The sequence below is a fragment of the Dipteris shenzhenensis genome, chromosome 10 (assembly GCF_047967505.1).
Source record: "Dipteris shenzhenensis isolate YYH24624 ecotype China chromosome 10, Dip_SZ_1.0, whole genome shotgun sequence".
Classification (NCBI taxonomy): Eukaryota; Viridiplantae; Streptophyta; class Polypodiopsida; order Gleicheniales; family Dipteridaceae; genus Dipteris; species Dipteris shenzhenensis.
Window position 1 is genome coordinate 2,803,660 of NC_141605.1, and position 20,604 is coordinate 2,824,263.

Sequence of the window (20,604 nt, forward strand, 5' to 3'; positions counted from 1 at the left end):
CCCGCGATCCCTCTCCACTCCCTCCCTTCCTCATGGGTTCCCCCCGCCCCCTCCCCCCCCCTCGCCCCTCCTGCTATGGTCATCCTCACCCTCCGTCCCCCTCCCTCCACCTTCCTCCCCCCTCCACCTGCTTAGCAGGTTCTTCAGCCTTCCCACCCTCCCCTGCCTCGACTCCCCTGCCGGCGGGCAAGGGTAAGACAACGCCCCCTTCCGCTCCTCATCGCAACATCTTGTCCCCTCTCTCCATTCGGGGGGGAGCCAGAGGAAAGGGGTTCGTCCTCTCAATCAATAGCTCCCAATTTTCAGCCTCCCTTACCACTGGACTTTTGAAGATTGGGACCCTGGAATTATCTAGAGATTTCGAACTCTTACCCTCTACCCCTGGAGGTAACGCTTGTGATCTTGCAGCCCCGGAAAGGGGGTTCGATCAGCGTAGTGGGCTCCCAGACACACCCAATTTGGAGATTCTAGTTCGCCTCCACAGGGTTGGAGAAGTGGTCCCCAAGTGGTGTTTGATGCTATGCTAGGAGATCAGATTTCACGCATGATGGATGAGTGGATGGGGCCACGAGGATTGGACCTTTGGCACGCCCATGGTGCTGAGGTGAATTCTCAGCTGTGCTTCACATGGGAGAAGCCGATGTGTGGTTTGGCGGTAGGAGTTATCAGATTGCCGCTTGAGGCAAAGGTTGATCAAGCATATTACTAGCCACTCCAGAAGTGTGTCGAGTTGTTCGCGGTGGAAGTCTCCTTCATGATAAAGTGGGCACGAAAAATTGGCATTGAGCCGGTGTCCACCCTAGTACGTCAAAGTACAGACACAGCTACTTGCCCTCCAAACCCCCGACAAAGTCACATAGGGCAATCTTTCTAGAACAGGCACCCACTCACAGGAGAGCCTTGTTTTCTGCATCCCCGTCCTCATGAGCTGAACCATAGTGAGTTAAAACGTGCACGGGCTCCATGACCATGCTCGTAGTCAATCGCAGTACCTGATCCTTCAACACCATAGTGAGTTAAAACGTGCATGGGCTCCATGACCATGCTCGTAGTCAATCGCTGCAGAGGGCAGTGGTAGGACGAGCAGTGGACTTCCTTTTGATTCAGGAGCATCTGTTCTCAGCATTGGACATTAGACGGCGACACCACCTCCTCCCGACGAGAGGCTCGGAGATGTGGTCCCCCGCAATAGGACGGAGCAGAGGGATCTGCATCTCGAGCTCACAAATAGTGGCTCCAAAGAGCAGCCCCGCCGAGGTCTTTCCCAGAAGGGGGTCCGCATTCCAGAGGACTTCTTGCAAGATGGGGAGATTCAACAGGTCATGGCAAAGATTTAGCAACAGTCAGAGACGACACCTTGCAAGGCTTAGGCTTCGTGGGTGATAGGCGTGATCCAGAGGAGCAATGAGGATTGTTTAAGGCAATGATAAGCTCCTCAATAAAGGACTCATCGTTGCATGTGATGATGATATCAACATACCAAATCAGAAACACAATGATGGCATCATTTTGTATAACATATAAGTTTGGGTTTGATGTAGCTTTCTACATTTCAAAGGTTTTTAAAAAGGCATTGATGTTTTTATATTATAACCTCAATGCTTACATTTGTAACGTGATAGTAGGTCACTCGGAGAGGTCAACAAAGGTGCCCTTCTCTTATACATTAGACGGGTCAACATCTACAGCTAGATGAGGCTGCTTGGAGCCCTTTGAGAGAGTGCATTGGGTAGAACAACAAGTGTACCAGGCTGTCATTACCAGGTCCTAGTCTCTTGTGGACTAGAGCCTCTCCACAGAAGATTACACATTTCTTTTAGATGGTGGCCAATTGCAACGTCTACGGGATCTACAGGGCATCAGGCACACTGATCCGCAGAAGATTTTAGACCTGACTATAGGTTTTTACCGCCAGCTCTTTCAGACGGAGAGGATGACTCTAACTTGTCTTATGGCCCGTGAGTTAGTTTGAGACCACATTCCGACGGTAGTCTCACAAGATTTGTGCAAGAGTCTGGAGGAGCCTTTCACGGATGAGGAGATTTGGGAAGCCCTCAAGGCTCTCCCGACCCAGAAGTGTCCTGGCGAGGATGGCTTGACTCTGCCTTCTTCCGGAATTTCTGGAAGATCATTTCCACCCCTTTCCGCCTAACTTGCCAGGAGATCTTCGACAGGGGCTCCTTTCCTCAGTCCCTGAGCAAGGGGTGGATTTGTTTGATCCCAAAAGGGGGAGATAGGTCAGACATCCGGCAGTGGAGACCGATCACTTTGCTTGATACTGCATACAAGATCCTCCCCAAGGTCTTGAGTTTGCGGTTATGGCCCCATCTTACTGACATCATCCACGACACTCAAACCAGGTTCGTTCAGGAGCTCAGCATCCTGGACAATATCTTCATGTTCTGGGAGGCAGTGGATTGGTCCAGGGAGGAGTCACAACCTTTGGCCGTCCTTCTCTTGGATTTTGAGACGGCTTACGACAGGGTGGTGTGGTCTTTCTTGGAGGGTACCATGCGAATAGTGGGTTTCTCAGACAGATGGATTAGAGGAGTTTCTGTGCTTTATGCGGGGAGCTCTAGTCAAATGCTTATCACGGGACACACAGGCGAGGCATTTCCTCTCTCTCGCTCAGTCCGCTAGGGCTGCCGCCTCGCTCCCTTCCTCTCTTATTTGTGACGGAGGCTTTGGGCTACTACTTGAGATCACAGGTGGCGGGCCTCACAGGGTTGAGGCTCCCCATCAGATAGGAGGAGGAGCTACTAGACTCTAAGTTTGCAGATGACACGGCCTTGTACGTAGAGGGCACCACATCGAGTTTGGAGAGAGTCAGGAGAGCCCTAGCTATCTACTGTGAGGCCTCAGGTGCGCGGATCAACTGGACAAAATCCATAGGTTTCTTCACAGGCTTTGAGGAGACACAGGAGATTCGAGAGTGGGGGAGCGAGCGACTTTGGCTTCCACTGGATACCACGGGGCCAGACAGCGAGATACCTCAGATGCCAGGTGGGTATTAATATTACAAGAGATCAACATAACGCCCTGGTCCTCGAGAGTGTTCGACGCAAGCTTCTCTACTGAAGCTCGGCCCAACTCTCCCTAGCAGGCTGTGCCTTAGTGGCAAACTAGGTCCTTGCCATGGCCTAGTATATCACCTCTTGCTGGTGTTTTCACAGAGGGTGCATTGGGCAGCTCCAATGGTTGAAACTTCCTTTGGGCAAGATCAGATGGCACAAGGAATACTAGAGCCCGGGTCACTTGGCAGATAGTGATCATGTTGCAGGCATTGGGAGGCTTGGGTATCATTGATCCAGAGATGCAGAGTTAAGCCCTCTTGGGCAAGTTGGTTGTGTGCGGCCTCACCCCAGGTGCAGAGCCTTGGAAGCTCCTCTTACAGCGAGGGTTTCTCAAGAACACCCCACGCACTGGGGACAGTGACAGCGTTCACACAAATGGATCTTCTCAGAGGCCCCCCTTACGGGGAAGGGTTCCTCCTTGATGAAGAGCCTCCATAGGGTTTAGCAGAGATTAGCAAGGGGCCTCGTTCGTGCTCAGTCCTGATGCAGAGGAGTTCGAGCGTCAACCCCTTGTTTGGAGCCCGAAGATCAAGGATCAAGATGGGCGTATGCTCGGACAGCGGACTCACATTGAGTGGGCACAGTGGGACAGTGGACCGGCTAGCTCCTTGGGCAGATGGAGCAGATTACCCATGGAGGTAGAGGCGAGGCTTGGCGCCTTAGCGCATTTGCGAGGGACAGGGCAGCGGCGAATGAGAGGGATTAACCTAGTCATCCCTGAGTCCTAGTGGGAAGGACTTCGCGTGTGGATGGACAGCAGATGGTTGGGTCAGTTTTCTCGGACTGGTGTCCCTTGAGGATGATGATGCAGCGAGGAGGCACGCAGCCCGGTTTTTCCCATGTAGGACCTGGAGGCCTACTCCAGGCACTCACTGAGAGAGACCCAAAGATGGATGGGAGTCTGAATGGGATCCATTGGCACATGATCAGAGTGGTGGGGCGTTTGGGGAGAAGTGGCTTTGGGAGGGTAGGCCCTTGAGAGAGGTACAGTGGGATCTAGGAGAGCGGTTATGGCCCTCCAAGAGCGGTCTTGCCAAGCAGGTGGACGAGGTGCCCTTCTTTTCCTACACCACACGAATTGGCAGGAGGCTTCAGATGGACTCTTCGTTTTGGACCCCTTCGAGGGAGAGGCATTAGGTGGCCCAGAGAGTGCCCCGAGAGGTCTGTTCCAGGTTTTGGACGCGGTTATGGTCCAGTTTGCAGTCGAGGAAGATATCCTACTTCTTCTGGCTGGCCACCCACAGAAGCACCCATCGGCCCGTGGTTGAAGCAGATGCGGGTGGAGGGGCAATGTCATTGTTGCTCTGCTGGTTTTCTAGAGACGATCCCTCACTGCCTTTGGAGCTGTCGCAGCGCGGCGAGGATTTGGATGGGAGCCCTCAAGATTCTGACACGGATGCAGAGCCTTCAGAGGGACTACAATTGGGGGATGGTGGCCTGGTTGACTAAGGGAGGACGCGCATTTCAGATTGATGAGGTCTCCCCAGATTACCGGATACAGGGGCAGAGCATTTAGAGGATAGAGCTCCATGAGGCGGTCCCTCTTGATAGCCTCGCTCCTCATTCTTCTCCGTAGGTCAGCGTAAGGGAGGTAGTAGCCAATATCACGGTGTGGAACATTTGGGTTGCTCGCTGCAATCTGGTGATGGGTTAGCATCCAATTGCACCCTCGGCTACCTTGGTCGTCATCCGGCAGAATATCAAGGAGCGTGGGACCCCACGCTCTAGGGTGACTGTCGCGAGGCGCACTCATTTCTACGAGGCTTGGCCAGCAGGATTTTTTTACATATTCACTTCGCAAGAGATTCGCTGGTTGTATAGTCCCCCCACCTACCTGTTAGCCCCAGTATCAGAGATCCCCTAGGCAGTGAGCCGGTTTCTCTAGAACAAGCTGGTTTTTTCTTCTTTCAGCCTTTTCCAATTTTTTCCATACTCAGTACCTTCGGGGGGCTGTTGTTTTGTATGAAGTCTTTCAAGCATTAATAGAAGGTTCCTTTCTTTGCCCCCCCCCCCCCCCCCCAAAAAAAAAAAGATTAAGTTGAGGTAAGAATGGATGAGAGGAACATGCACCTCATACATAGTGAGGTATATGGTCGGATGAGGAAAGCATTTGTATTTTGTTACCTTCGTAGAATTTTTCCCAGATGTTCATGCGTATATCAGGTGTTTGGCTATGTATCCTATCCACATATGCCTAGTCAGTTGAGAAACAAGCTAGAAGATAAGGCAATTAAATGCATTTTTGTTGGCTATAGCAGTAAGAGCAAGGCTTGTCATCTTTACGATCCTTAGACCAAGAAGGATTTTTGTTAGTAGACATGTGATTTTGCATAAAACCTAGATCAGGCCATGACTGAGTTTGATAGCCAGTTGCATACAGGTGCTCAGGATGTGTTTGAAGGGTTGCTACAATGGCATTTGAAGCAGCCAAAAGAAAATCAGAATATTCTGCCTACACATGCTGATGCAAACCAGTGTTTGGATGCTTCAAATTAGGTTCTCCATCAGCGTAACTCACACGAGGATGTGCACGAAGTTGTCAAAAAGGACAGGCTACTTCTGTAGAACAGTCCCTAGATGGCTGTTGCGAACTCTGCAGGACAACAGACTTTCAGCCCCTCTCTCCAGTAGGACAAGGGGAGGCAGTCAATAGAGCGAACAAGAAAAAGCGAGTGACAATTAGTTGAAGTGATTGGAAAATCAAGCAAGCAAAGAAAGAATCTAAGTTTTTTATAAAATAATTGCTTGAAGTATAAAGTATTCAAAAGAGTGGTTATGTGTCACATTTCTTGAAATTGAGTAGTCTAAAGTTAAGGACTATTGTAACATGACCCCATTTGGGTTTGGCAATTATCCTGAGGGGTCACTCATAAACATGTAACATACCACTTTTGTGCATTGAGGAGTATTTTTTAGTGGGGGGACTTACATGTTGTTTGTGTGCATGAGGGAATTTATAAAATAGCAACTTAATGTAATTTATATATGTAGATATTTTAAAATGTAAACACATACATGGGTTCAACCATTTACATGACAAAATGTAAATTGCAAGAATGGGGGTAATTTTTAATACATGCTTGCTTGCACATGCTTTATGGGTTTATGAAGAGTGATCCCCAGAGTGCAATTAAAAGGTAGAGGATTTTAAATTTTGGTTTTTTTTTTGCCAAAATAGACAGTGTCTTCTCACTCCCCATTATGGGAAACCTTGCTTTAAACTTGGTGCAAAAAATTGGACAAAATTTCACAAAATTCATATTCTGATGCACACAATTTTTTTAGATAGTGCAAAAAGGCATGATATTGATCTAAATCATGCCTTGTCATTTGATTTGATATGTAACATCTTGCAAAAATACAGGGATGTGAAAATGTCCTCTTTTGGGCCAAAACAGGGAGCTCGTTTAACGCGCTCCCTGTTTTGGTCCAAAAGAGGACATTTTCACATCCTTGTATCTTTTGATTTACAAGTCCAAATAGGGTCATGTTACATATCAAATCAAATGGCAAGGCGTACTTTAGATGATTATCATGTCTTTGTGCACCATCTAGTAAAATTTAATGCAACAAAATATGAATTTGTGGTTAATTTGTTGCATTGGTTAGATTAGTGGGAGGTAAGAATAAATCATTGAGGAAGGATATTTTTCAATAACAAAGAAACATGGGTTTCATTCCAAGAGTGAACAGAGTTAAAAAAGCTAAGCATTTACATATGCATGGAATCTAGACTAATCCATGCAAGGAGTCCTTGGAAACACCCCACCTGTGTGGAAGGTTGCATTGATGATCTCAATTACTCTAGTGGAAAGAGAGAACTTGATTGCGGTTACTGTAGGGTTTGTCTTTAATACAAACAATGAATTGGAAATTGAACATACAAACTATCTCATGGATGATGTGAAATTAGTGTTAGTGGCTCAGAAAGTTATATGCATATTTAACCTTCTAGCATTGAGGAAACATATGGACTTTTGAATAAGTTATTATTTTTTGCTACTGAAATGGGGGATTTATAAATCTTTTATTGTTTTTTATTACTTGCTTTTTTTGGCTCGCTCGCTTTTTGTCGCTCGCCTTTTGGTAATCCTCGGACAAGGGTTGGTTAATGAGGGACGGGTGGATCAAGACTTTGCTGATTCACCTTGGGTGAGTTCACTAATGATATAGATAAACCAAGCAGTTTTGAGGATGCTCAAGACACCAAGCATCGGATGAGGGCCATGCAATTAGAATTTGATTCTATTATGAAGAGCAATACATGGGAGCTGATGGATTTGCCAATACAGAAGAAAGCTATTGGGACAAAGTGGGTATACAAGATCGAAGAAAATACGATGGTACCATGGACAATTATAAAGCAAGGTTGGTCACCACGGAATATTCTCAGCAAGAGGGGTTAGACTAGAACGAAAACTTTGCACCAATTTCCAAGATGACCACCATTAGGTGTGTTGTTTCATTGGCTTCTCATTTTGGGTGGAAAGTATATCAGTTGATATCAAAAACAACCTTTCTCAATGGGGCTTGCAAGAAGAGGTGTATGCGAGTCGGCCTGCTGGTTTTCAGATGCCTGGCCCGGAACATAAAGAATGCAGACTTCAAAGGCACTTTATGGGCTGAAACAAGCCCCACGGGCTTGGTATGAGAAAATTCTATATACTATCATAAGACTAGAACATATCTAATCTTACGAATTAAATTCTTTATAAAACAAGCGAAATAACAAAGGAAATTTTGAAAGAACAAAGGCAAAAAGGGAGTTTGTAAGTGCCTTTAAACAAAATTATGAGTAAATAGGAAAAACCAAAATAAAAATAACTTAGAAAGTAAAGCTACGCTCATGTTCTCATCAGACCCAAGCATAAACTGCTATCTGGTAAGAGAAAATCAATACATTTTTTACCAATCAGGGTCTACAAGAATAGTCCAACTGAGAGTACTGTTTATATACCTTGTATGACTAGAATATTTCAATCATACAAATTCAGATTTTTTTTGTTCTAAAGACCAAAATTATACAAAAAAAATAAAATAGAAAAAAAAAAGAGAGTACCTTATGTCAAAAGGACAAAAAGAATTTGTTGATTATCATCCTATATGTGGATGATATGTTGCTCGACGGCACAAATAAAGAGAAATTTGAAGAAAGCAATAATGATGGTGAATGTTCATTAGAGATGTCTCGTTTGGGGCTTTTACACTAGCATTTGGGCATTCGGTTCCCAAATACACAGCATTGGTGTGCTGTAAAGTGTCTTCTCAGATACTTGCACGCAACTCAATCTCTTGATCTGTTCTATGCTGGGGGTGTGGCTCTAAGTTGCATGCTTTCAGTGATTCAGATTGAGCTGGGGAGTACGAAACCAGACATTCCACCAGAGGAAATTGCTTCTTAATCGGCAGATCATGCATTTCTTGGTTGAGCAAGCAACAATCCATTGTGGCAACATCATCTTGTGAAACTGAGTATAGGGCAGCCTTCAAAACTACGATTGAGTCTGTATGGCTCCGGAGATTGATGGAAGATCTTCGTAGTGGTTTGCAGCTCACTGATAGTCACAGTGCTATTGCGGTGGAGCGGAATCATGTGTTTCATGCATGCACAAACCACATTGGGGTCCTCTATCATCATGTCAGCGAGAGATTGCATGCAGAAAAGATCAGGTTGATCTGTTGTCCTAAACATCAGAACTTTGCACATCTTCTCTATTTAGATAAAAGTTTGAAGCTTACCTCAAAGCTTTGGGATTACTTCCATTTGGTGATTGAGATCATTCCTTGTACACCAAGACAATGTTCACTGCAGGAGGATGTTGCAAATATTGTAATATTTAAGGCAGCAGCCAGTGTATTAAGTAGTTAAGAGAGTTAGGGGCACTTTTTCCTTCTAAGGATTTCCCCCTAGCCACAATTAGTGATTTAACTCACTCTAGGGTTACCTAGGGTTTTAGGAATTTGACATGTTGACAATTCCTTTGTACACAGTACTTCATTCTTGCAACTCCAATTCACTCCATTTTGGCTCTCTCCACCATCTCCATTTCTCACAATATCAGTGTCTTAGATGTTTCACCCATGTTTGTCATGCTTGTCAATCTCGTCTAAAATAATTACTTTCATATTTATTGGCATTTATCACCTTCATGCTTGTCACTCTTGTTTAAATAATTGCTTTACATATTAATTGGCACTTATCACCTCTCATGCATGCCTTTGGTGTTTGACTTGCAGCCGAGACGAGGGTGGGGAACAGGATGAAAAAGAGAGAGGGGGGGGGGGCCGGGCACAGGGGGCGCAAATAAAAGTGATACCAAGAGAAACTGTATGTAGTTTTATAGCAAAACCCAACTCCCAAAAACAAAAAAGTAGCACACATAAATGCATGACTAAGTTTAATGCATGTCAATCATAGAATATCAACAAATGGTAGCGGAATAGATTCTTACATTTCATCATCTGTTTTGGTGTGCACAGTTGACGATAATGGTGACGAAGGGTATTCGAGGCTCTTCGATCTCTCTGCATGTGTGGAGCTCAATGTAAACCAACGTTAACTCAAATCTCCATATTCACGAAGGGATAATGCACAACAATTCTTCTTATGAATGTAAAACTGCCTTCTTAAATCAAAGAGCCCTATTTAAAGGTGATGAGACTACATGATCTGCTAAAGGTGATGAGACTACATGATCTGCTCATACTCAGTTCTATCAATTGTAAGCTTTAAGAGAGGCTAATGAATTAAAACGGTGGCTTAAAAGGGAGAGAAAAAGATAGAAAAAGAATAGGGAGAGAGAATGTTTTTAAGCGTCCACAAAACTAACCTGAGAAATAATTAGGAAATCTTTTAATGTAGGAGGCTACTACCAGCTATAGAAAACTAGCTTCCATCTTGGGCCTATAACTAAGATCCATTTTCCAAAACACCAAACTTCTTACTGAATTTAGACTTAATAGATCGTATTCATATGGTATTCTACAACTCCTTGTAACACTCTACCAAAACTATTCAAAGATAGACCCAACCCTTCTTTGAGAAAGCATTCAAACATCACATCAGCCTTCTCGTCTATACACCCACGCCATTGCTCCACCAACTAAAAGCCCCAAAGATTTATTGAATCCTTCAAAGCAAATAATAGGGGATGCTATGCTCAGTCCTACTCATACCCCTCCAAATCCATTACATCAAACATGATGATGCAGCCTGAAGCATGCAAAAGTCACAATTAATTAAGTGTCAACATGCCCAAGATGGTTTATGTGAGTGACAAGGAGACAAACAGTACCCACCGATGCAAGGCAGTCTAAACTATGTGACGGAAAGCAATGCGCCTTTCCTTTAGACCCAAGAACCACAACACAAGCTGGTCTTTTTGCACATAAAACCCCTACCATTGAGGACAGCTATAGGGATGTCCATTGATAACACTTCTATTGACACCACCAAGTGTGCCCTATGCAGCATAGTGGGCGACAGCAGTAGATTTTTTAACACGTTCCACCCTAACACATGGTGTGTGCTGCTATTTACAGCTTCGACATTAGGCTCTCAAGGGTGTGCTAGACAACTCTAGATCCCCTAACAAATCTCATAGGCATCCTTGGCTTAGCGCATAGGTCCTCCTTGGCCTTCTCCAAACATTAATGTATCTCTCTCTCTTTCAAGGATGGCTTTGGTCCACTTACACGGCTGATCCATTTTCACGATCAGGTCTGTGTTGGTCTCTACATGATTTAGATGCATTGACAGAGAGACACATTGATGCAACAGATCAGAGAGCAGCAGAGACTGATGCCAAAGGTCACCAATATCAACAGGTCACAAACTTTTGTTACAGACTTCTATGCATCTGAGTCAGCTGCCAGTGAGACTGAGGGAGAGGAGCTTGAGGAGAAGAGAGCATCATGGATTAGCAGTAGGAGAGTCCACCATGATGCTGCCAGACAAGGGACACACTCCACGTGCAACACGGATAGGGACCAGAGCACACACGATCAAGGTTCGGTCTATCAACCCTTCTTAGAGGCCACCGCCAGAGGCGAGGCATCACCCTTGACGTAGCCCACCGGATCCAGAGCTCTCGAGTGGTGGACCGCTATGCTCATGTACAACACCGCACCTACTATTTGGGTAGGCTTTAAACAAGTGTTTTTAGATGCGTGCCTTACCACCACCTTTGAGGTTGACATCATGACTACCTAGCGTGATGTCACGAGGACATGAATTTATGAAAATTTTTATTTGCGACTCCTGTAACTTACGTGTGATTGCCTTGGGCGTATGGTGCGTAGAAGTCTCGTCACATGTGCGCGACTTAGGGAATTCAAATTCCTAGCGGGCCCTTGGAAATTAGGCAATTAATTCCTAGGACTTGTGTAAACAACAAAGGGGCAAAAGAGTGGTGCAATTAAAAAATACTATTTTTGGCACGAGACTCACAGGACACCTGCTTGGCATGCAGGAGGCCAAAAGGAAAGCAGAAAAGTCGAAATTTGCTTTCAGGGCTGTTTTTTGGACCACAAAAGAAGAGTGAGAGGCAAGTCATAGGTTGGGAAAGTGCTCCAGGGCTATTCTATCACATCACCTTGCTGATTTCTGACTACCAAGGCAATCTGTGTGCTGTTGGTGGGTTGCCAGGGCTGCCAGAAGCTCGTTTTAAATTTGTTTTTGGGCCAAGAGCCTCCAGATCAGTTCGTTTTTTGCTACTTTCCAGTTTGCAAGCAGGCTGCAAGAAGCAAGACAATTTGATTTCTGGCTGATTTCTATCAGCTGCTGCTGATTTTGGGCCTTTTCTAGGTGGGGTGAACTGTTCTGCGTTGCTTTCGGGCTGTTCCAGGGTTGATTCATCAGTTCCTCGCTGGATTCAGGGTTTTCCAGACCAAACAACTAGTTGTCTGAGGATTCCACGTAGAGGAAGGCTGGTTATTGCCGGTGGAATTGTTATTCGATAGCTTTCTTGAATGATTTCTTTATCATATTGTTGAGCTCGTGAACAACTATTTTAACAAATACTTTGTTGAAGTATGGTTCAATGCTTTTTTATTTCCATGCTTGTCATTGCAATCTTGGATTTATAGCTTTAACACTTTACACCCTCTTTGTAGCATCATTTCTTGGTATCAATATTTGATTGCTTCAAAAACATTTTTTCTAAGATTCAACGCTGGGTTGCTTTTGTGAAACGACTGATAGCTTCTTGGAATTTCTTGATGGCTTGAGGCTTCAATATTCATACAAATCTTTTCATGGACTACCAAGTGTCTTTTATTATCATCCAAAATATAAGAAATATTGGCTTTTGCCGTTCTCAGATTGGCTGTGGGCTGGTTATAGAGTTTGGTATTGTTTCCAAGCAAGGAAAGGCTGATTTATGTTGTTAGGCACGAGCCGAGGTGGCTACAGATTGGGACGAACTGTTTTGGAAAGGTTTCCTTGGTTGGTTGTGCCAAAGTTTGGCTGTCCTTGTCTTTTCTGCAACTCTTTAGCTGTGCTTGGCTGGTTGGGCACTTGGTTGTGTAGGTGCAGAGGACAGAGAGAAAGTTTATGCCTTTGGGATTTATTGCACGCATAGTCGAAAGGAAAGATGCGTGATTGCCTAGTGATTGGATGCATATTCGCCATGTAAAGTCGAGCAGGAATTGTAGGGTGTGCAAGATATTGGAAGTCTATGGGTAGTGGTTTACCTATGGTGCAGCTTTCAGGAGACGTTGTAATCATCCTCTTGTCTTTATATGAATATTAAAGAAATACGAGTGCTTGGGGACAATCGGTGTCTTTGTTTTTTGGTAGAAGTGCACTAGCTCCCTGTGATTTAATCTGTGGTGATTGATAATTTGAGTATTTACTGTGTATGTTGTGATTAAAGTGGGATCCTACAACCCTTTGATTAATGAAGGTTGGCTTCATGGTTCCATTGCCAAGATCCACCTAACTTCTTCAAGAGGTGAGCCTGTGGTTGGCTTGGTGCAAGTCCAACAAACTAGGCAAAGCATACAGCATGCAGTCCAACAAATATGTCTCACAAGGAAAGATCTCTAACTCACAAAACACAAAGACGAAGAGAGGATGTCGCAGACCCCTATTGATGATTAGGGCGTGAGAGAGGGGTCCCAGCAACATGCTGAGCAGCAGGTTGACAATACTGATGAGGAGGACATGGATTTATTCAAGGCACAATTGCAGAGCTTTATCATTGCTTTTTCTCAATTGTCATAGGACCCTCGTCTTCCGAAGATTCTGAACTCTGAAACGCAGCCAAAGAAAAGGAAGGCCGATGATGCGGATAAGGAGTTCGAAGTCAACAAGAGGCCGCATGTGAATTTCCAGGATCAGCCCCCACAAAACCCCTATGGTTTGCAGCAATCTAATGTTATTCCGGGACCGAATCAAGGTAATGATTTTCAGTCTATAGTTTCCGGACAGCAAGGAATTATTGCACTCCCTGTGCAACAGGGTTATTTTGGCAGAGGATCAGTTTTTCAGGCTATGGTCAGCCCTCAAGCACAATTTGCTGGTATGCCTGCAAGTCAGATGGTGGGGTTTGATCCTATTATGCAGCCCATGGGACAAAATTTAATGTATGCAAATGTTGGTGCAACCCAAGGATGCAAACAGGAATGCCTAATGCAATAGCATGGAATATGGTAATGCCAAATATGCAAAATTCAGGAGCTGTTCTGAATAATACAGCTTTGCCTCATGGTGTTGGTGCTGGAGATAGTGTGAGAGCTGCTGTTCTTTTTGGTCAAACAATAATTTGGCACCGAAGGGGAAAGTGAAAGACTATAAAGAAGTTGAAGCTGCGGTCAAATTCGAGACATTTAATGGTACTCAGGATAAACTCAAGGCTTTGACTTTTCTCCAGCAGTTTGATGCAACATAGACTAGAGGAAATTTTCTTGAGTCATCTAAGATAAGTCGGGGCTGCAAATTTTCTGAAGGGTAATGCTCTTCAGTGGTGGACCACTATGCTTATGTAGAACACTACACCTACTACTTGGGTAGGCTTCGAACAAGTGTTCTCAGCTGCATTACTACGACTTTTGAGGTTGACATTATGACTGCCTGGCATGAGCTGAATTCAAACAGCTGCCGAGATCTCGAAGAGTACAATAGTAAATTTTGGGCGTCTTTGTTGCTTGTAAGCTCCTATCGGCATGTCCCTTTCTCGGAGTAGGTGGAGAAGTATTGTTATGGCTTACCAAAGGAGCTTAGAGACTAATGTATGAAAACGAAGGTTTCTAACATGTCTCAATTGATTCAAAATGCTAGCACTATGCATTGATGCAAGGAGACACTTCTAGATTCAAGGGAAGTCAGGAGCACGAAGTCAAGAAGGATAGCACAGAGAAGAAGTTTGGGTCTCATCCTTTCAAAATAGAGAAGAAGGCTCACTGCCAAAAAGCTGTGTTTGTTGTGGGATGGCAGAAAAAGAATAAGAAGGCAGCTGCTTATTTCTCTGCGGAAGAGCTGAAGTTCTGGTATGAGGAAATTGAAGTGCTTTAAATGCAAGAACCAGGACACATATCCAGGGATTGCCCAAAAGTGGAAAGAGGAGAAGGCTGATGCAGATAAGAGTGATCAGAAGGGAAAGAATCAAAGACCATTGCTAGTTGAATGCCAGATGTAATCAGTGAACAACCTCAGGGTGAAGAAACAGAGTTGTGCAGGGCTTGGGGTAAGATTCGGGATCAAACAACCCTCATCTTCTTTGATCCAGGCGCGAAGACCAATTTTATCTCTCCAGATATGGCAGCCAGATTGGGGATCCATGCAGATGAGATGGGGCCAAGTTGTGAAGCCAACATGGCAAATCCAGAGTTTAGCACTCCTGTCACTCCTATTATAGGAAAGCTTCGCTTGCATATTCAGTCTTTGGTGGACAGCGAAGACTTCTATATCGTGCCTCTCTCCGATTGTGATGTTTTGCTGGGAATTCCATGGATGCACCGCTTGGAAGCAGTGATAGAAGCCAAAAAGAGAAAAATTGCAGTTTGTCATAAAGGGAAGACCCATGTAATTGACGCAAAATTGAAAGGGGAATCTGTCCCACTTGTACCGGATTCTGCCATTAATTCCATAATGAAAAGTCATATTTCAGCCTATATGGCTTTTACTAAGGAGGGATGGGGTCTGGATGGATTCAGCTAAAGGAACCTCATGTCAAAGCAGAGTTGGGTGGTTCATTCGGCAAAACGCTAAGTTTGGAGGAAAAAAATGTAATTTATGTTTGGAACACGAAGGTGCTTGAACATAGGCATGTCTTACTTTCAAGATTAGAGGAGGCTACTGCGGCTGAAAACAAAACCTCAAAACATTATGACTCTATTTAACATACCATCTCTTGGGTTCGTGGGAAATTAGACGCTGCCACTACTACGATACGAGAAGAGTTGACAATGGACTTGGAAAAGTTGGAAATGGAACTGTTTTTAATAAATAAGTTGATGCTAATCTAAGCATAAGGCCTAGCAACCAAGGGAAGGAGCTGGTCCTATAGTCCTGGTTCCACAATCAAGCTTGAAACCTAAACAAATCAAGTTTATCCATTAGTCACAATATTTTTGTTATCTTACAATAGATATACAAGTGTGTGTTTGTCCTAGCAAACTATCTATCCTACTACATTATTAGACCAATTTTCAATATTTAAGTAAACCAAATGCAGCCATATACTATTGCCCTTTTTAAATCACAAGTGGAAATTCATTAAAGATGCGGAGGGGAGGAGAGAGAGAGAGAGAGAGAGAGAGAACTTAGAGCTTTAAGAAAGAAATTAAAAAACAATTAGGAGGAATATGAAAAAATTAGGGAGTGCTTGTGAGATAGAAGGAAAATGAATTAGAAAAAATAGGAAAAGGGAAAATTATGAAATTAAGTGGATGTAAAAGAAAAAGGAGAACAGTAAGTATGTGTGTGTGTGTGTCTGTGTGTGTTTCCCATTGACCACAATCCCGCAGGTTCAACACAATCCAAGTGAGGGCGGCAATCTTCCCATTACAATGAATGGATCGGACTACTACCATAGCTAGAGTCAAATTTATTTATTTTTTAAAAAAACTCATTACTTAGGTCCGCATCCCATAACTTTTGGGATGGATACGCATGGGTCTTGGAAGTATCCACCAAATAAAATGGTGATTTCTTATGGATCGTACCAATACCCATTACACATAGTCATGGATCTAAATTTGCAATTGAAAAGTATATAGAAGTAATAAACCTCTCCAACCAATGGACGGTAAGAAAGTTTTTATAATCATGGAAGAGTCCTTCAACCAATTGGTCAGAATATGTCACATGGAAGTTCTTAGACCAACAGGTCAAGGCCATCAATAAGAAGTATCAAAACAAATTCCTTTGACCACATTGTCAAGGCCATTAATCAAAGTATCAAAAGAAAATCTTTCAAATTAAAATAAAAATTAAAACTTCAAGCATATAAAGAGATTATCCCTAATAAATGGAGATAGTACCCTGAAAATTGAGGAAAGGTGTAATAGTTTCCACCATCAATTTGTCTCATGAGCACAATAACTTCATATCAACTACTAAAAAGGAAATGGATTCTCTCATGGACTTTGTAGGTGGTAGAAGGGCATGCATTCGCATGCATAACACTTGGCCCTTCATTAAAGCTCTAGCCCACCTAACCAAGGACAACTTTGGTTGTCCTTGGACCCAACTTTTAGACCCCTCTCTAGTACCTATGCCTTGCCCCTAGGACCTAGATGCAGTGCACCTAGACTAGACTTTGCCCCTAGGAACTTCTAGGAACTGTGCACTTCCTCTAGCTAGTCACTCAAGGCCAAACCATCACTACACTTAACCATGGTTAACCCTGGGTTAAGCGTGGGTCAAGTTACAAAGATACTTTACATCACTTTTCACATCCCCGTGACACACCCTCCTCTTTAAACAGAAAACTACCCAGGTTGCTACTGAAAACTTACAGTGAAAGTAAAGTAAAGTAAATACGCATCTTCGCATCCATCTTTAAGCTAGATTCTTATATTGAAGGTAAAAAATGTTGCTCTTTATGTTTTTGTTCATAAGGATATAGAAGGGGGAATTGCAACCCAAGATGAAGGATTTGTTTGCTTGAAGACTCGTAGATTTTACAAGATCTAGCTTTTTGAGATCTTGCATCACTCAAGTTCTAGGATAAATTAGTGCTTATATTGTGGTATTTAGAAAGATATTCTTACATAAGGGATCTACACTCTTCAAAATCAGTCTATGAGAAGATTAAATAATGATGTAGCTTACAGGCTGAAGCTACCTGCCACTTGGACCATACACAATGCCTTTCGTGTGAGTTTATTGAAGCCTTTCCAACGCGATGTGCATGCGGACCTACTTCATGAGGATCAGCCAGAGGTTGAAGAGTTGGATGAAATCTTGGTTCGAGAACAGATTTTGGCACACATGGAAAGAAAAGTAAAAGGTAGAGCTTCCCGTCGCTACTTGCTGAAGTTCAGGAACTATCCTACACTGGATGTGAAGTGGATGGGAGGGTGATCTAGCTGAGTCACCTCAAATTTTGCAGCTCTACCTGGACGCATTTCAGCTTGAGCCCACTGCGGTGCAGGCTTCTACAGGTTTAGCAAAGCAGAGATCTAGAGCATTGCCTCGTGCTCGAGAGGAGGGTAGCACCTCCCCTTCCTTGATTCAGATTGCTCATGTATCTGGGGATCGCTTGGTGACACCGATTGTCTCACCCGAGATGCTGCTTGCTGACAGTATTTCTGTCGTGAGGTCTCCATGATGGGTGTTCGTGACACTCGACACAGAGGATGCATTGATGTGGATGGACTCTCGAGCTCTCCTATTGTATCCTACAGGTGATGTATATTCTGGTATGGGCTCAAAAACCTGGAAAGGACCATAGTACCTCATCTTCAGCTTTGTGTACACTTTGTCCTTGCCTTTCATCTTCCTGAGTCGTACTTTCTGGAAACGCAGCAACACCCTCTTTCAAGAGTAGCTCGCGCGATGCTTATCTGCTGCCCGTTTGTGACTCTCCTGACTTTACTAGAGGGCTGTTTTGACCTTCTGATACACAACATCTAGACTTTCCACAACTATGTCTGCTTTTAAAATCTTCTCTTTCGTATGCAGAATGGGAGGTACCTTCCATTCTCCAGCCACAAATTCGAAGGGTGCTTTCTTGCGGATGAATATACAGTGTTGTTGTATGCAAATTCAACAAGTGGCAGAAATTGCTCCCATTTCGATTACTGATCCAAAACATAGCACTTGAGAAGACCAAGGGAAGTGGAGTTGGCTTCTTCTGACTGCCCATCAGATTCAAGATGTAAAGAGGATGAAAAATTCAGCATGGTACCCACATTCTAAAAGATACCCCACCAGAAAAGACTTGTCATCTGCAGGTCTCGATCATTGACAATTGATTGAGGCATCCCGTGATGTTTGAACACATGATACAAAAAAAGTATCGCCATCTGGTCTGCTGTAATCTTCTTCTGTACGGAAATAAAATGGGCCTGCTTGCTGAATCTGCAAATAATGGTCCACATCCCATCATGTCCCGATGGTGTACGAGGAAGATCAAAGATAAAATCCATGGCAATGCTTTGCCAGGCTCGATCGGGAATTAGTAAAGGCTACAGCAGTCCAACCAGCTTCTGTATGTTATGCATATTTCACCTTCTGACAGGGGAGACACGTCCTGACATATGCCTCAACAACCTTCCTCAATGCTGGCCAAAAGAAATAATGCTCCACAACTTGATGGTGGCATCAATGCCTATGTATCCCGCATAGGTGGGGCATGACTCTCTGTCAAAACTTTTGGCCTCGACTGTTTCGTGACACACAGTCTGCCATGCATCATCAGAAAACCTCTTTGAGAGTATAGTGCTCATGCCTCTAACCATCAACCAAGTTACCAATTGATCATAAATCCGTCCAAAATCAGCATCATTGGCATATTGATCCTTCATGGCATCAAGCTCGTCATGACATGCAATGATCACGGCTGAAACTTGCGGCTTAACAAGACACTGCATCTGGGGTGGGGGCTTTCGTGAGAGTGCATCTGCAACAACATTCTTCTTTCCAGACACATGCACAATCTAAAAATGAAACATCGAAAGGAAATTTGCACACCTCATGTGCTTCTCAGATAACTTTCTTTGAGTGAGAAAGTACCGCAATGACTGGTAATCGGTCTGAACATGAAAATCAGCACCCAAAAGATAATGCTTCCAGGTCGAAAGAGCATGGATAACAGCCAACATCTCCTTCTCATATATGCCAAAATTCATTTCAGCGTGCTGGAGCACTCGACTCTCGTACGCCGCCACTCTACCATCCTGCATAAGTACCCCTCCTACGCTGTTCCCACATGCATCTGCATGGACAGCAAAGGGTTTGCGAAGATCTGCTAAAATAATAACAGGATCTGAGCAGAGTTTCTCCTTCGGTAGGTCAAAAGCTGCAATTTCTTTGGAACCCCATCTTAAGGTGACCCCTTTCTTCTCTAAGGCATGTAACAGAGATGCAATCTCTGCAATACCGGATGAAACTTCTGTAATGAAGGTGGGAAAAAGATGGATTTTAAGGGGGAAATAGATGGGAGAATAGTAGGGGAAATGTGGGAACTGTGGGGGACTATATAAGTCAACCCAAAAGGATTGTAAGGGGCTATTGATTTGACGTCTAATCCACTTCTCCTTGCTTCCTTCATCACTTGTGTACTTCAAGTCTTGTTCTCTCTACTTCCCTCCCCTATTCCTTCTCTATCTCCCCCTGCCTTCCGTGGCTTTCTCTCACTTCCCCATTCACCTTCACTACATTGGTATCAGAGCCAGGTTTCGTCCAGCCCGTTTCGTCACGCCTAGCCTCATTCTGTGCGTCTACATCCCGACCTGCATTCCGTCCGTCCAGCACTTTCCGTGAGCATCCCATCCAACACATTTTCCCAACTGCCGTCCGCTCCCATGCGCCACCCGTCTACTCGTCTCGCCGCCCGTTCCGTGCGCTGCGCCTGTGCGCTGCCATCCACGCCCAGCCTCTAAGGTTGGGATTGGTTGGTTGGTTAGGTTAGTTTAGGTCTGGTTAGGTCTCACTAGTTAGTGGATTGGGTTACTTTGGCTGGGTTTAGGTAGGTTAGTGATTGGGTAAGGTTAGGTTTAGTCAGTTTGGCTTAGTACTAACTAAGGTTAAAGGTTGGCTTAGGTTGGTCTAAGACAGTGTCCTAACAGTCCTAAAGGTCTAGGCTAGAACTGTACTAACTACCCTAGGTGTCTTAGTTGTCCTAAGCTTCCCAAAAAAAAAAAACCCTCTTTTAGGGTACTCCTACAACCCTATTATGGGCCTTTCTTAGCCACCTTCGTGGCTCATTTTGAGCCCCATTTCCAGCCTCTTCACCGAGCTTTCTTCGAACCTCTTCAACGACTGCTACTGACACCTCTCCAGCCTCTACATCGAGCCTTCGACACTTGGCACATTTTCCTCGTGTCACTCATGGCACCCAGGCGTGCACCCCGGTCGGAT

At 44.3% G+C, this 20,604-nt stretch overlaps 1 protein-coding gene across 1 annotated transcript in view; it reads right to left on the reverse strand.

The window, feature by feature from the left end:
• ATMIN7 (HOPM interactor 7) overlaps nucleotides 1-20,604 on the reverse strand; it is a 134,339-nt gene that overhangs the window by 102,363 nt on the left and 11,372 nt on the right. The window contains exon 2 of the mRNA XM_087380309.1: nucleotides 9,527-9,599. Within this exon, the coding sequence (XP_087236435.1) occupies nucleotides 9,527-9,599 (73 nt within the window). The remainder of the gene's footprint in view (nucleotides 1-9,526; nucleotides 9,600-20,604) is intronic.